Below are 16,337 nucleotides of genomic sequence, written 5' to 3' on the forward strand. Positions count from 1 at the left end.
GAGAGGTAAGAGGAGGTATCTGTGGCCCCCCGACACATACGTGACAACATGTATTGTTACAGCTCATGTGTGTGCTGCTGTGTGCCGGGAGCAGGGGGCTTCCCGTTCCTGATGGTTCTTCATGGTGGGTGTCTCCTGGCCTCTCGAGCCTCTTTACCTGCTGACCCTAGTAGCCGAGGGTTTGGGAATGATTTACCGGACTGCTTAATGTGGAAAGAGCTGGCTGCACTCAATTCTGCACCTCCCTCTTCCTCCCTGGAACCAGCTGGCTGCAGAGAGCAGTTTTCCAGAGCTCCTGGGACCCCATCTCCAGTATAATTGTGCAACGTATGCCCAGCACAAGAGCACCAGATGGAGGGACAGGTGGGAGGAGCAGGAACCCAGGGTGCAGTTGGCTTGGAGCTTGCTGAGCTGAGGCCCCTGAAGCAAGGACGACTAGGTTGGGGGACACCCTCCCCCAGTCCTCGCCAAGGTACGGAGGGGCCAGTGGGAATGAAGTGACATTTTGGCTTCTGTATCCCTCCCCTGCTGTTCTATTTTCTAGTTCATTCAGATCTCAGGTTGGGGAGGGGTTTTCCTGGAGGGGTCAGCCCATGCCTCCCTCTGCAATTTTTATTACACATGCTTTCAGACACTCTGCTATGGGTTTCGTCTCCTACGCCAGTTTCTATTTGGGAAAGCAAATACATGGAAAGGGAACTTGTATCCCTTGGTCGCTGGGGCATCCGCGGTGAGTAGTTAAGAAATGCCACGGGAGTTGGTGTCCATTTTCACGACTGGACAAGAGTGCGGCTTGGACTTGCTTCTGGGGGATTCTGTGGCTTCATAGAAGGAGCCCGAGGTCTAGTCCTCGGGCATCAGCACTGAGCACTGAGCTGGGCACCTGCTGCACACCCCACCATCCCTGCTTTCTGCACTCAGCTGCCCACTCGTATCCCAGCTCAGGAAGCCCAGAAGGCTCAGAACCCACAGAGAGAGCCCAGGGTGAAAGGCTGCGCTTCACTTTCAAGAAAGGAAAATCATTCATATTCTTTAAAAGAATGAAAAACACAGATTAACATCGATCTCTTTTAATTTTTAGGCCAATTTTGAGTAGTCAAAGTCAGAGCAGTCAATCTGTGTTGTGAGCCGACAGCTGCAGAAGCGTGTCTGAGGTGTCCGGTGGAGGTGGCAGCCGAGCTCTGGGACTAACCACCGTGCTGGGGATGGCACCGCGTCAAGATGCAGGCAGATCCATGCAGAAGTGTCTAAAATTCACACTCCTCTGCAGGGGTGAGGGAGAGGGAGGAAGAGATGCTTTAGTGAGGATAAATAGTTTCCTTCACATTTAAGCAATTACAGAGTTTTTACTTTAAAGTATCAACAGGCACATTCTTTAGAAAACATGAACTGTCAGCCAGGCACGGTGGCTCACGCCTGTAACCCCAGCTCTCTGGGAGGCTGAGGCAGGCAGATCACCTGAGGTCAAGAGTTCAAGACCAGCCTGGCCAAATGGTGAAACCCCGTCCCTACTAAAAATACAAAAAAAATTAGCTGGGCACAGTGGCTCACGCCTGTAATCTCAGCTACTAGAAAGCTGAGGTTGTCCTGGCTAACATGGTGAAACCCCGTCTCTACTAAAAACTACAAAAAACTAGCCGGGCGAGGTGGCGGGCGCCTGTAGTCCCAGCTACTCGGGAGGCTGAGGCAGGAGAATGGCATAAACCCGGGAGGCGGAGCTTGCAGTGAGCTGAGATCCGGCCACTGCACTCCAGCCTGGGCGACAGAGCGAGACTCCGTCTCAAAAAAAAAAAAAAAAAAAAAAAAAAGCTGAGGTTGAACTCAGGAGGCGGAGGCTGTAGTGAGCCGAGATCCCACCATTGCACTGCAGCTTAAGGGCAACAGAGCGAGACTCCATCTCAAAAAAAAAAAAAAAAAAAAAAAGAAAAGAATACATGAACTGTCTTCAAATTTTGTCATGCCTTCTCCCTCTATCCTAGGCAAGCTGGAAAACATTACCAATAGTGGCTCTTCACAGGCTTTTGGTTAGAGATGTGAAGAGAAGCCGGGGAAAAATCAGGTTTCTTCCCAAGCCCCTCAGCCCTGTCTTTCTATTCCCGGACCTGAATGCAGCCTGACTCAGGCTACCCCATTGCGCCACCACCTGCGGCCACGACTCCGGGGAAAGGCACAGCTGGTGATGCCGATCAGAGCCTCTGCAGTCTTATGTGGCTTTTCTAACTAATTCTAAATCTTCAGAACCCATGGTATGAAAAGGTCGTACCTTCTGGAGGGATGTCGATGGTGTTAGGATGGAAGCACCAGGGGAACCCACGAACGCTGTCATCGAAACAGCAGCCCCTACTTGTACATTGGGAGGCCGTGATACCCGGAAAACCACAATTCTGTCTTTCACGGGGGGCCACTGTACATGTCTCTAGAAGTGCACAGGTAAGAAGCAAAGTAAGTTGTGGGCTGAATTCCTTGATGTTATTGTGCACACACCCATCCAGCTTCCTTCTCCAATGACATCAGCAACGGTCCGGTGAGGCAGATATGAAACCCTCAGGACACGAGAGGGAGATGTGGTCCTCACATCCTGACGTACAAACATTACGCTCAGGGAAAATGCAAGGTGCCCCGGGTTTGTGGACTTTGCATCTTTCTAGGTAACTTATTTATTCACTGTTTAATTTCAACAAACTATTATTAAATTTTACTCAATACATAAATTTTACTGAGCACCATCTGTGTGCATGAGAAGCTAGTATGGCAAAAGCCAGGCACTGTGCCAGGTGAGAGGGACCCAGAAATTAAAACCAGAGAAGTCGTCGTTAAGAGTCTAAGGATCTGGGCCAGGCTGATGCCTGTAATCCCACCACTTTGGGAGGCCGAGGGAGGTGGATCACTTGAAGTCAGGAGTTCAAGACCAGTCTGACCAACATGATGAAGCCCCATCTCTACTAAAAATACAAAAAATTAGCCGGGCGTCGTGGCACACATCTGTAATCCCAGCTACTTGGGAGACTGAGGCAGGAGAATCACTTGAACCCAGGAGGCGGAGGTTGTAGTGAGCCAAGATCGCGCCATTGCACTCCAGCCTGAGTGACAGAGCAAGACTCCGTCTCAAAAACAAAACAAAACAAAACAAAAGAGTGTGAGGATCTGATGGAGGAGAAAGGCAAGAAAATGTGTGAGACAACACAAGGCCATCATCCCAGGGTGCCCAGGGTAACCACGGGGGTAGGGGGTGCTCCCAGGAGGGGCCAATGACAAGCAGGCTGAACAAAGCAGGGGGGCTCCCTGTAGGAGCAGATTCACCAGGGGAAGATGGGGCCACATGGGCAAAGGCCATTCCAGAGACCCAGATGTGTTCAGGAGGTGGAAGCCCATTGCAGGTAAGGTGAGAGGACGACGGGGTGGGGTGGTCTAGGAGGAGCCGACAGAGGGCTGTGAGCTGTGAAACAGCTTGAAGCAGGGCAGTGAGGAAAGGGGCTAGAGGGGGAAGACACGTGGACAGATGGAGCTGGCTGGGGGCTGCCACAGGATCTTATGCAAGACGTTCTAACACAAGAGCTTCAGACTCAGAGCTCCGCGGAATCAAAGGTCTAAGAAAGCAACCTATTAGGATCTGGCGGTTGACAGCCTGCAGCGCGGGGAGAAAGAGGAGCCCAGAGCACCCTCCCTGTCCCTGTCCCTGTCCCTGTCTGTGTCCCTGTCCCTGTCTTGGGGCATAGGAGGGGAGGAGCTCCGTCTGGCCACACTGGCTCAGGTGAGGGTGCCCCAGGGAGGCCAGGAGGGGCTGCTCTCTTGTCTGCTTTGCTATCGGAGATGGCCTCGAGCTCTCTTTGGAAAAAGTGCTCCTGGCTTGCTGGAAAGGATCCGGGTTCACCTCCCACTGCCCAGCAGCTTCCATGGGAACTTTGCCCTCCTGGGGTCTGGATCCATCACGAAGTGAAGGTGACCATCGCCCACCCCCAGGGCATTGTGGAGTCAAGAGAGGCCCTGTGGTGAGGGAGGATCAACATCCTGGGAGGTGGGGGAGTTTCCTCCTCAGGAAGGAGGATTTCCAGCCCCAGCGCTCTGCCTCCAGCAGATGCTGTCTTGCCCACCCGCTTTGTCGCATGACAGAAATAAATGGAAATGGTTTCCACACGTGAATGCGCTAAATTGTAATCACAATTTTCTAGATTTCTGTTGTAAGAGGGTCATGGACCTGAGTGACCCACAAGGAAGCTCTGAGCCTTGAGCCAGAGGGTGTGTGGGGCGGGGGGAGGGGAGTTAGCCGCGGCCTCTGTGATCCCACAGCACAGGGGGCAGGGCTGGGGACTGGGTGGGGGCAAGGGCGGAGGCAGATGGGCCTGGGGGTGGCCAGCATGAGGACCCACCCGGTTCATTCTGTACCCAGAGGCCACCTCCTCTCTCGGGTTCCAAAGCTCCCCCGCTCCCTGCCATGGGCTTGGGGGCTTCCCACTGCCGCCTGATGCCAGCTTCTCTTCTATGCTGCGCAAGCCCACCCCTCAGGCCCTGTACCCCACAGCAGCGATCAAGAGGTGGCTGGAGGGCAGTAGAGGCATGGACACCACCACTGGGCGCCCCCTCTTCAGGCCTCTCTGGAAAGCCTTGCTTTGGAAGCGTGGAAAGCCCTTTCTCCTGCCCCCAGCTTGAAACTGAACCTAACAACAGCGAATAACTTATTCATCTCCCTGCAGCTGGCAAAGTGCAAGTCCCAGACGCTGCCACACCGCATTTCCCGACAGCCCTAGGGCAGACCATTGATCCATTCTGCAGGTAAAGGAGTTGAGATGCAAACACTTCCCAAGGAAGCAAGAGTGGGCTCTTCCTCCACTCCCTAGAAGGAGCCAGGGCAACCGATCCACTTGACAACACCGGGGAACAGGGGTTGCCAGCCACGCATTCATGGGATAGATGGCTTTGCCTCCCAGAGCATGGATCCCAGGGGAGCCCGGGCACCTGTGGGAGAGGGTCTCCCAGTTGGCCACCACTGGGATGGGCATTTGGGCCTGTGGAAGAGGGTCTCCCAGTTGGCCATCACTGGGACAGGCATTTGGGCCTATCTGGATGGGCCTTGGGAGGGTCTGCCCCTGGGGGAACTGTTGCATGAACACTCAGAAGCACTATTCTGAGACTCCACACCAACACTTCCTCTTTGAAACATGACACTTGGGAGGATTGTAAAGTCTTCCCAACACGGGAAAACAGCCCCGACGGAGGGCAGCACCCTCCTCGTCACACATCTCAAAGGCCTCCCGGGCCCTGCCGCCCTGTGTTAGTTATTCTCCCCCTGCTTTTGCCGATCCTGTAACATGGGATATACTTTTAAGGGCCTAGAACAGCACCTGGCACAAAACAGGTGCTCAAAAATATGTATGTAAAACAGTGGCTCCCGGCAGAGGCTGCCCGAGCTGGCTGTGGCCCCACAGGGCAGGAAGAAGCACACCTTACCTGTCTGGGACTGGGCCAGGGTGCCAAGGGCCAGCATGGACACCAGGACCAGGGCGCAGATCACCTTGTTCTGCATGGGGGCCATTGCCTCCTCTCTGCTCCAAAGGCGACCCCGAGTCAGGGATGAGATTCCGTCCGAGCCCCGGATTTTATAGGGCAGGCTCTGTTTGCTTAAAGAGCGTTAGGTAACATTTGCCTAAGGAGGTTCTGGGATCCTCTGAGACAATAATCTCCACTGATTTTTAGCAAAGGTGTTTCCCAGACATGGTCAAGCCACATGGACGGATTTGCTGATAGAAGAGAGGGCATGTGGTGAGGTCATCTTGGCTGAGGGATCTGAGATTCAGAAAGTCCCTCTTATCCCGTGGGAGTCTCCTCCAACCTGACCTTAATCCGGGTCCTACTCATATCTGAGGGGCCCTCCCACCAGGGTAAATACTGCACTCACTGCAGAAGTGATTCATAGTGAGAGATGGCCGGAAAAGGCTCGGCCGTGACAAGAGTGGCTCACAGGGTGGCCACCGTGACCTTGCAGGGGGAAGGGAAGGAGCTCATGAAGCCCATTCCATCTGCTCTGGTCTCAGATTGAAATGGGCCTGTGAGCGGTTTTCAACTATTTTGAAATCCAAGTCTCCAAGTCTGTGTCTGAACAAGATGAGTATGGAAATACAAGGCGTGTTCCTCCCTCTTTCCTTCTGTCCCCAAGGGATCTGGGCCTTCAAACTGCATCTTTTCTCATGAATTTCATCCGGTTAGACATGTCCACGGCAAATTTGCATGTGAGCAAAGCACCCGAGGTCCTTCATGGGGGAAACGTGGCCCCATCTAAAGAGGCTCCTGCTTGGGTTTGCATGGACGGCAGTAACTATCAACCGTTCAGCATCCTAAGCCAAGGAACTGTATGCACATTTTTACTTATGTATCTGAGCTAATTCTTTTCTGTTCTTTTCCCTTTTACAGTGGAATTGTTTTAGTCATGAAATTGTAGGCCTGGCGCAGTAGTTCACGCCTGTAATCCCAACACTTTTGGAGGCCGAGGCAGGCAGATCACTTAAGGTCAGGAGTTCAAGACCAGCCTGGTCAACATGGTGAAACCCTGTCTCTACAAAAAACACAAAAATTAGCCGGCATGGTGGCGGGTGCCTGTAATCCTAGCTACTCCCGAGGTTAAGTCAGGAGAATCACTTGAACCTGGGAGGCGGAGGTTACAGCAAGTCGAGATCACGCCACTGCGCTCCAGCCTGAGTGACAGATTAAGTCTCCTTCTGGGAGGGGCTGAGGGCAGGGGGGGGAAAAACAAATTGTATATACAAGCTGCTATCAAAAACTGACAAAGTGAACATGGTTCACTCCGCTGTGTCTATGGGACTCCCTCCCTCCCCCTCCCACGCCTTCCCAGTTAGTCCCCCGGACTCCTGTATTTTAAAGGACAGCCTCCTCCTCTCCTGCTCCAGGCCTCCAGAACTGTGCGAGAATCCATCTCTGTTGTTTAAGCCACTCAGTCTGTGGGACTTTATTACAACAACTCCAGGAAGTTAACACAACCAGAGTGACTCTGCCCTGGGAAGAAGAAAGTATCGAGATCTGACTGCACTAAATATTAACTCTGAACTGACACCAGTCAGAGACCCAGACCCCATCGTGGTTCACCAAAGGCTGCAGCTTGTGGGTTGGAGGTGACAGGGCAGTCTGGGCCCACGTGGGTCTCACAATGGGTCCAATAAGGTCATACACCCTCCACTGGGGGAAACAGATACCTACAGACACAGAAAGTAGAAATCGGTGTCACCTTTTTGGAAATTAACATGGTACTTTGTATCAAGAGTCTGAGGAAAAGTCCACTCTTAGACCCAGTAAATCTGCACTGGTGGGCGTTCTCCCATCCAAGTCCTAACCAGACCCAACCCTGCTTAGCTTCTGAGATTCAGACAAGATCAGACGCACTCAAGGTGCTATGGCTACAGACTATGTTGGTGGATGAGCTAAAGAAAAAATCCTATACACAGGGAAAAACACTTTGCATGAAGATGTCCATCAAAAGAAATCTTAGCTCATAATAAAAACGTGTAATATGAGGAATTATTAACTAAATGTTAGTTTAGCTCTATGATGAAATATTATGGAACCCTCACTAGCATATTTCTGTGGAATTTGTAATAACATGGAATAGTTTCATGCTTTAGTGTTAAATCAAAAAGAACAGGATACAAAAGTTTACAAACCACTCAGTAGAAAAAAGCAAAGAAAAAAAAATACATACCAGTGGGCATCAGAGAGTGCTTAAGTATCAGTTACGTCTTTTTTCCTGGATTCTGCCTTCCTATTTACTGAAATATTTCTATGATGAGCATCATTAACTTTTACAGTGGAAAAATACTGTATGCTTACAAATAAAATGTAATGATTTTACTCTCCCCAAAAAGAGAGAGACAGAGGAGTTCTCCTACCTTCCCTAGTCGATGACTCCGTGAGTAAGAGACGGAGGCAGGTGTTTAACTTTGGGGTTCTCTGCAGGCCATGTCCCATGTCACGCTTGCCCCATGACCTGTGTCCTCACACCTTCCCTGAAGTTAAACACAGGTCTAAGGTTGTGGTGTGAGTGGCCTGTAATCTCTTAGATTTTAGCACCTGCTAGGGAGAGGCTGCCCATTCCTGCCCACTGAGTCCTCCTTGTCCCACCCAACAAATCCCAGAGGCCCAACTCAGTACAAATCAGTGAGATGCAGATGTGCCCATGGAGGGAGGAGAACACATCTGGCCCCATCAATGGTAAAACGGCCCCCGCCCCTCCTCGCCACACTCCCTGCCCCTCACAGCCACCTGCTGCAGCTCCCACCACCCTTCCTGTTCAGAGGGGCATGGCAAGGCAGGGCAGCCCTTCCATCGATCATGACTCCAAGAGCCAAGAAAGCCTAACCGTGGCCTCCAAGGAGCTGAGAACTGGGAGTGAGACATCACTCACATCATCAAATGTCGAAGAGAAAAACCTGACAGAAGCAATGGGGAAAAGATTCCCTATTTAATAAATGATGTAGGGAGAACTGGCTAGCCATATGCAGAAAATTGAAACTGGACCCCTTCTTTATACCTTAGACAAAAATTAGCACAAGATGGACTAAAGACTTAAAGGTAAAACCCAAAACCATAAAAACCCTAGAAGAAAATCTAGGCAATACCATTCAGAACATAGGTACAGGGAAAGTTTTCATGACAAAAATGCCCAAAACAATTGCAACAAAAGCAAAAATTGACAACGGGTTCCAATTAATGAGCTTCTGCATGGCAAAAGAAACTATCATCAGAGCAAACAGACAGCCTACAGAATGGGAGAAAGTTTTTGCAATCTATCCATCTGACAAAGGTCTAATATCCAGTCTACAGGGAACTTAAACAAATTTACAAGAAAAAACAACCCCATTAAAAAGTGGGCAAAGGACATGAACAGACGTTTCTCAGGAGAAGATATTCATTTGGCCAACAAATGTGAAAAAAGCTCAACATCACTGGTCATTACAGAAATGTAAATCAAAACCACAATGAGATACCATCTCATGCCAGCCAGAATGGCAGTTACTAAAAAGTCAACAAACAATAGATGCCAGTGAGGTTGCAGAGAAAAGGAACGCTTTTACACCGTTGGTGGGAATGTAAATTAGTTCAACCATTGTGGAAGACAAAGACAATGTGACGATTCCTCAAAAATCTAGAAGCAGAAATATCATTTGACCAAGCAATCCCATTACTGGGTATATACTCAAATATAAATCATTCTATTATAAAGATACATGCACGCATATGTTCATTACAGCATGATTCACAATAGCAAGGACATGGAATCAACCCAAATGCCCATCAATGATAGACTGCATAAAGAAAAGGTGGTACACCAATGGAATACTATGCAGCCATAAAAAGGAATGAGATCATGTCCTTTGCAGGGACATGGATGGAGCTGGAAGCCATTATCCTCAGCAAACTAACACAGGAACAGAAAACTAGGCACCAAATGTTCTCACTTATAAGTGGGAGCTGAATGACAAGAACACGTGGATACATCAGGGGAAAAAGGCACACTGGGGCCTGTGGAAGAGGGACAGGGTGGGTGGAGGAAGATCATCAGGAAGAAAAGCTAATGGATGCTGGGCTTAATACCTGGGTGATGGGTTGATCTGTGCAGCAAACCACTGTGACACATGTTTCCTTATGTAACAACCTGCACTTCCTGCCCACGCACCCTGGAACTTAAAAGTTGAAGAAAAGAATAATAATAATAATAATAACTCCTCTTGTATTGGTAATTTAGGTTGCTTACAATATTTCACTATAAAGGAAGATTTCTTTTGATGGACATCTTCACACAAAGTGATTTTCCTGAGTTTAGGATTCTTTCTGGGATGCAGATACACAGGTCTCAATTCTACACCCTCCTTTCCAGGTGCCACCGGCTCTGCCAAGCTGTAGTTACTTAAACTACCAATGCCTAGGCACAACTCCAACCAGGCTGGAATGCAGACCTGCTCCTCCCAGTGGGTGACTTTGGAATTAAGCTGCTGACTCCTTGCCAAGGTTTCAGCCTGGGTTAGTGTGGACGCTGTAGATTCTCATTTATCAGCACCCCAGTCCCTGCAGTGAGTAGACTGGGCAAGCCCCCTTCCTCGACACCATGTCCCTTCCTCTCTCTCACGGGCACTGCTGGAGCCTTGGCTCCTTGACCTCTGTGCTCCCCCTGTCCTGGCCACGTGCACTGGCTGGTGCAGCCTCCCATGACCCAAGTATTCCCTCTGGCCATCTGCCCACCACCCCGGCCTCAACCCTGTGAATATGGCCCCTCGTGGTGGTCAACTCATACCTACCCAAGACAGAGACATGTGGTGAAGTTTTTAGTCCAGGTGTGAGGATTTTCTGTCTGGTTTGGACTGATGATGAACAGTTCCCGCTTCTACTGAGGAAAGGTCAAAAACTACAAATTATCTGTACGGAGAAGGTCCCAAGGATGGTGGTGGCTCATCCCTGGTGCTGCTTCCAAGGCCTGTTCCCACCATGATACTCCATGAGTCCCAGAGATAAAGACATGATGAAGAAGAGGCCGGAGTGTCCATTGGTTTAGTGATCCATCAAGATTGACCAAGAGGAAAACCTTCGTTTGCTGGACAAAGGCCCAGGATTTGATCACCTCTAAAGACACTCATTACACTTTATTTCTATTTTTATACCTTGTAACCATGTCTTCCCTTTGTCAATTACTTGCTCTGAAGCCCAGGCACCCTGACGGAATGTCCATCGTCTATCAGTGGGGGATGCGCGCGGGATTGTGCCGTCTGGGCATATCCTATCTCGTCGGTTGTGTCCTTATCCAAGTCTCTGTGTCCCTGCTGTGCTGTGCCTTTGGAGGACAGAGGCCCTGACAACAGGTGTGGCCTGGGCCGCCTGTCTGAGGGGGCCACCAGTCTTCTGCCTCTGTACAAACTTCACACCTGCAGGAGACACCGAAGACGTTCATACCACTTTTATCATTTGACTTGCTGCTGGAAGTTAACGCAAAAGCATAGGGTCCCTCCCAACAACAATCCCGTTTCATCATCCTAACAACCCTAAGATTTAGCTAAGACAAGTTACGAGGGAGGACTCTGGAGAAGAGGGGCTTAAGGAAAATGCCTGAGCTGCATGATCACCCAGGGGGCAAGGCCTGGACTCCTGGGGTTCCTGTTCCCACTCCGGATTCACTGCCCATGCTCTAGGGTGGCACTGCCTCCCTCTTGGGCCGTCCTCACCACTGGAGAACCACTGAGGCACTCAGTGGCACGCAGACTGTTGCCCTTGGTAACAAGGGCCCACGCATGGTGTGGCCACAGTCAGCGCTGCTCAGCAGTCCTCCAGGATGTCACCAGGCGTGTTAAATGCGTGACTTCATTGTTAAATATATGTTGGGGGAGATCCAAGCATCTCTCTATCAAGCTGCTCTCCCTCTTTTGTATCCTCACATACTTGCTTCAGCACGAGAGGAAGGGGTGACTGTGTTCTCTCAAGCTCAGAGCTGAACGTAGCCAGGCTCCCCGTGACAGACTCATCTTTAATGCACATGGCAGAGAATGTGTGAAGTGCACTCATCTGTCCGTTACTTTCTGTTTTAAATTCCTACTTTATCAAGGGGATGGAATGTTTAGAAAACTCCTTTGCAAGTCCACCCTTCATCTCTTTTCATTTTTCCACAGAAGGAGAAGTGTAAAAACATTTCCCAAGACCAATTAAAGCAGCAAGTCAGCTTCTGAGGCCCAGACCTCCATGGGCCTGGTCTTTCCTGCCTCTGTCTGCACTGAGGATGGCGTGCTGAAGAAACGAATGTGGTTCGAGGAGAAAAAAGGGGGTGTACGTATTCTCAAATGTGTTATGACAATTACATAGCTCTAAAAACGATTTTCCATTTAAAATTTTCAAAAGAATTAGTCCTCACCAAACAGCAAAGCTTCAAAATACACAGAAGAAAATGGATGGAGCAGAAAGGAAGAAGAGACACAACCATAGTTAGAGTGGGAGACTTCAAGACTCCTTCACAGCAATGAACACAGACAGAACTACTAGACGTACAATCAGCAAGGATCTGGAAGATCTGAGCTATCAACTAACCAATAGTGTCTCATTGATATTTATAAGACATTCCACCCAACAGTAACAGAATACAAATTTTTCTAAGGATCCATGTAAATCCACCAGGATAGAACATATATATCCCAGGCCATAAAACAAACCACACCAACATGTAAAACAGTTGAAATCATACAGAGTGGGTTCTCTGACCACAACAGAATCAACTAGAAGTCGATAAGAGACAACAGAAAAATCTCTAAACCTGTGGAAATTAATAATACACTTCCAAATAATCTATGGATTATAAAGTAAGTTTCAAAAGAAATTTTAAAATACATAGAACCAAATGAAAATAAAAACACAGCATATCAAAATTTGTCAGGCTCAGCTGAAGCAGTGCTGAGAGGGAAATTTACAGCACTAAATTACATCAGAAATAAGGAAGGCTCTCAAATCATTAAGCTAAGTTTTGAGAGTAGAAAAAAAAAAAAGAGCCAAATAAACCCAAAGCAAAGAATAGGAAGGAAATAATAAAGAAAAGAGCAGAAATCAATGAAATCGAAAACAGAAAAACCACAGAAAAAAATATCAATGAGACAACTAGTTCTTTGGAAAAATCAATAAAATTGACAAACAGCAGATAAGACACAAATAACTAATGTCAGGAATGAAACAGAGGACATCATTACAGATCCCACAGATGTCTAAAGGATCATAAGGAAAAATGGTGAAGTGCTTTACATTCATGAATTGACAACTTAGAAAAAAATGAACTAATTCCTCAAAACTCACAAACTATCAACACTCAACCAATACTCAACAAAGATGTCAATTCTTTACAATCTGAAAAACTCTACAGCCATCAGAGAAATTGCATTCATAATTTAAAATCTCTTCCCCCAAAGAAATGTATAGGCCCAGTTTTTAAAGAATTAACATGAATTTTACACAATCTCCTCCAGAAAAATGGAAGAGGAGTGAACATTTGTCAACTTATTTTGTGAGGCCAGTATCACGCTAATAACAAAACCAAAGGCAAGACACAAAAAAGAAAACATCAGACCACTATCTCTCATGATCTTAGATGCAAAATTCCCCAACAAAAAATTAGCAAATCTAATAAACAATGTATAAAAAATAATTAAATACGTGACCAAGTAGGGCTTATTTCAACTGCACAAGACTGGATCAGTATTATGAAATAATTAGTACAATCCGTCTATCAACAAGCTAAAGAAGAAAAGTCATTTGATCACATCAAACTGATGTGGACAAATATTTGACAAAATCTAACACCTATTCATGATTAAAACTCTCAGCAATTCAGTAATACAGGGGAATTTCCTTGACTTGAAAAAGAGCATCTAAACACACTATGGCTAATGTCATACTTAACAGTGAAAGACTGAATACTTTGCCCCTAAGACTGGGAATGAGGGAAGGATGTTCATAGTCCTAGATGTTCTAGTCACTGGAATAAGGCAAGAAAAACAAAAAACAAAAATGATACAGATGGAAAGGGAAGAAATAAAATTAGCCCTTTGTAAACGGCCCTGTGCACAAAATCTCAAGGAGTCTGTGAAACAAAATGAAAACAAAAAAACTTTCAGAAATAGGAGAGCTCAGCAAGATCATAGCACACAATATCAGCACACAAAAACCAACCACATTTCTATATACTATCAGTGAATGTGAAGAAACTGACATTAAAATCACAAATGCCATTTACAATCACTCAAAAAATTGAATATGTAGGTATACACTTCACAAACATGTACAGGATCTATATGCTGGAAATGACAATGTTCTGACAAAGGAAATTAAATAACAAATGGAGAGGCATACCATGTTTATGGATTGGAAGACAATGTAGCAAAGATGTCATTTCTCCCCAGATTGATTTATAGGGTTAACGCAATTCCTATCAAAACCCCAGTAGGCTTTTTGGCGAACATAGATAAGCTTATTTTAGAATTTTCAAGGAAAGACACACTCGCTGGAATAGCTAAAACAGTAAGAAGCAAATGGAAGGGATCACTCTACATGATACGAAAGTTTACTATAGAGCTGTAGGAACCGAAGTAGTGTGGTAGTGGCAGCAGGATAGACACAGAGATCAATAGAACAGACCAGAGAATGCTGAAATAGCCCCACACAGATATGCCCAGCAGATTTTGGCAACGGTGTAAAAGTGATTCGATGGAAGAAATAGAGGCTTTTCAACAAACGGTGCAAGAACAATTGGACCTCCATGGGGGGAATGGGGGGAATGAAACTTGATCTAAATAAACCTTGTACAAAACTCAAAATACATCATAAAGTGTAAAGCATAAAACCATAAAACTTTCAGAAAAACATCTTTGGGACCTCAAACTGAGCAAAGGCTTCTTCAACTTGACACCATGAACATGATACTTAAAAGGAAAAATTGATAAATTAGATCTCATTGAAAGCAAAACTCTTGCTCCGTGAAAGCCCATGAGAAGAGGATAAAGAGTTAAGCCACAGACTGGGAGAAAATATTTACAAACTACATATTTGGCAAAGGAGTTGTATCTAGAACATATAAAAACTTTGAAAACTCAGGACCTTTGCAATCCAATGAAAATATGGGCCAAAGACGTGAGCAGACATCTTACCAAAGAGGATATACAGCTGGCAGAAAACATCATTTGCCATCAGGGAATCCAAATTAAAAGCATAATGAGATACTGATCAGAGTGGTAAATAAACACAGTGGCAACACCAGATGCTGGTGAGGGTTTGGAAAACCATATCCCTCCTGTGTTGCTGGTGGAAATGTAAAATGGTGGCGCCACTCTGGAAAAGAATGTGGCAGTTTCTTTCTTTCTTTCTTTCTTTCTTTCTTTCTTTCTTTCTTTCTTTCTTTCTTTCTTTCTTTCTTTCTTTCTTTCTTTCTTTCTTTTCTTTCTTTCTTTTTCTTTCTTTCTTTCTTTTCTTTTCTTTTTCTTTCTTTCTTTTTTCTTTTTTTCTTCCTTCCTTCCTTTCTTTCCCTTCCTTCCTTCCTTCCTTCCTTCCTTCCTTCCTTCCTTCCTTCCTTCCCTTTCTTTCTTTCTTCTTTCCTTCTTTCTTTTCTTTTATTCTTTTTAGATGGAATCTTGCTTTGTCACCAGGCTGGAGTGCAGTGGCACTATCTTGGCTCACTACAAGCTCCGCCTCCTGGGTTCAAGCAATTCTCCTGCCTCAGCCTCCCAAGTAGCTGGGGCTACAGGTGCGCACCACCATTCCTGGCTAATTTTTTTGGTATTTTTAGCAGAGATGGGATTTCACCATGTTGGCCAGGATGGTCTTGATCTCTGGACCTCGTGATCTGCCTGCCGCCTCAGCCTCCCAAAGTGCTGGGATTACAGGCGTGAGCCACCGTCCCTGACCCAGTTTCTTAAAAATTGAAGTATGCAGCTATTAAATCCCCCAGTAATTGCACCTGGGCTTTTACTCAACAGAAGTGAAGACTTGTACACAAATGCAAAAACCTGAACACAAACCTTCGTAACAGTCTTAATTGTAATGGTCTTGCCTGAACCTTATGGAAGCCCCTGGGCTGCAGAACTGTTCTTAGCATTGCCCAGCTGAAGGGCTGACTCCTAGTGAGATAAAAGACGTGTCTGCTGGGGCTGAAGTGGGTTGCAGACTCTAAACCCTTGACCGTGGTCCCTGAGGCCTGCCTAGTCATGGAGCCTATTTCCTGCTTTAGCTTTCAGGCCAACTCTCACTACAGAACCCCCAGGTATGGCTGCTGTAAGTAGCTCTGGTCTGGCAGGAAGTAGACCCCCAAGTTCCCCAGTCCTTCTTCCTCCAGGGAGCTCTGACAGCAGGAGGGAGGTGAGATGAGGCACCCAGGCCACTGGCCTAGGAGACAGCTGCCTAGCGGTCTGGAAATAGCACCTGATCTGGAAGTTTCCAGGTCCGTGGAGGAGTGGGACTGGCTGCCCTCCCCGGAGCCCTTCCTGGCAGCCAGGCCTGGGAAGTTCTTGGGTTTCCTCTGAGAGTGAGCTCGATAGGCCAGCAGCACTCTGGTCCTGGGCTCCGTCCCCCACTCCTGTCCCTTCCCTTTTCCCGCCTCTTCCTCTGTGGCCTCCAGGAACTTTAATACTGCGTTGGGAACCAATAATATTGCAGAAAATATAACTTAAAGGCTTGGCCAGCTCCTACACAACATCCCTGCCTGGAGGTGCCCTGGCCTCTGCTGGACCAGTCCCAGGTGCTAATGAGGGCGGATTAGGAGCAGGAGGGTTGAAGGTGGGGGGCTGCGCCGTCCTTGCACCAGCGGCTCCTGGTGAAAAGAG

At 47.4% G+C, this 16,337-nt stretch overlaps 1 protein-coding gene across 1 annotated transcript; it reads right to left on the reverse strand.

The window, feature by feature from the left end:
• Positions 1 to 1,054: 1,054 nt before the first annotated feature.
• LOC105472587 (trefoil factor 1) lies at positions 1,055 to 5,848 on the reverse strand. Its single transcript, XM_011725967.2, has 3 exons — positions 5,446 to 5,848; positions 2,264 to 2,416; positions 1,055 to 1,264 (listed from the first exon to the last, which is right to left on the reverse strand). The coding sequence occupies exons 1-3, from the start codon at positions 5,528 to 5,530 to the stop codon at positions 1,248 to 1,250; spliced, it is 255 nt and encodes an 84-aa protein (XP_011724269.1). The 5' UTR covers positions 5,531 to 5,848; the 3' UTR covers positions 1,055 to 1,247.
• Between the last annotated feature and the right edge of the window lie 10,489 nt (positions 5,849 to 16,337).

This window comes from Macaca nemestrina, chromosome 4 (assembly GCF_043159975.1).
Source record: "Macaca nemestrina isolate mMacNem1 chromosome 4, mMacNem.hap1, whole genome shotgun sequence".
NCBI lineage: Eukaryota > Metazoa > Chordata > Mammalia > Primates > Cercopithecidae > Macaca > Macaca nemestrina.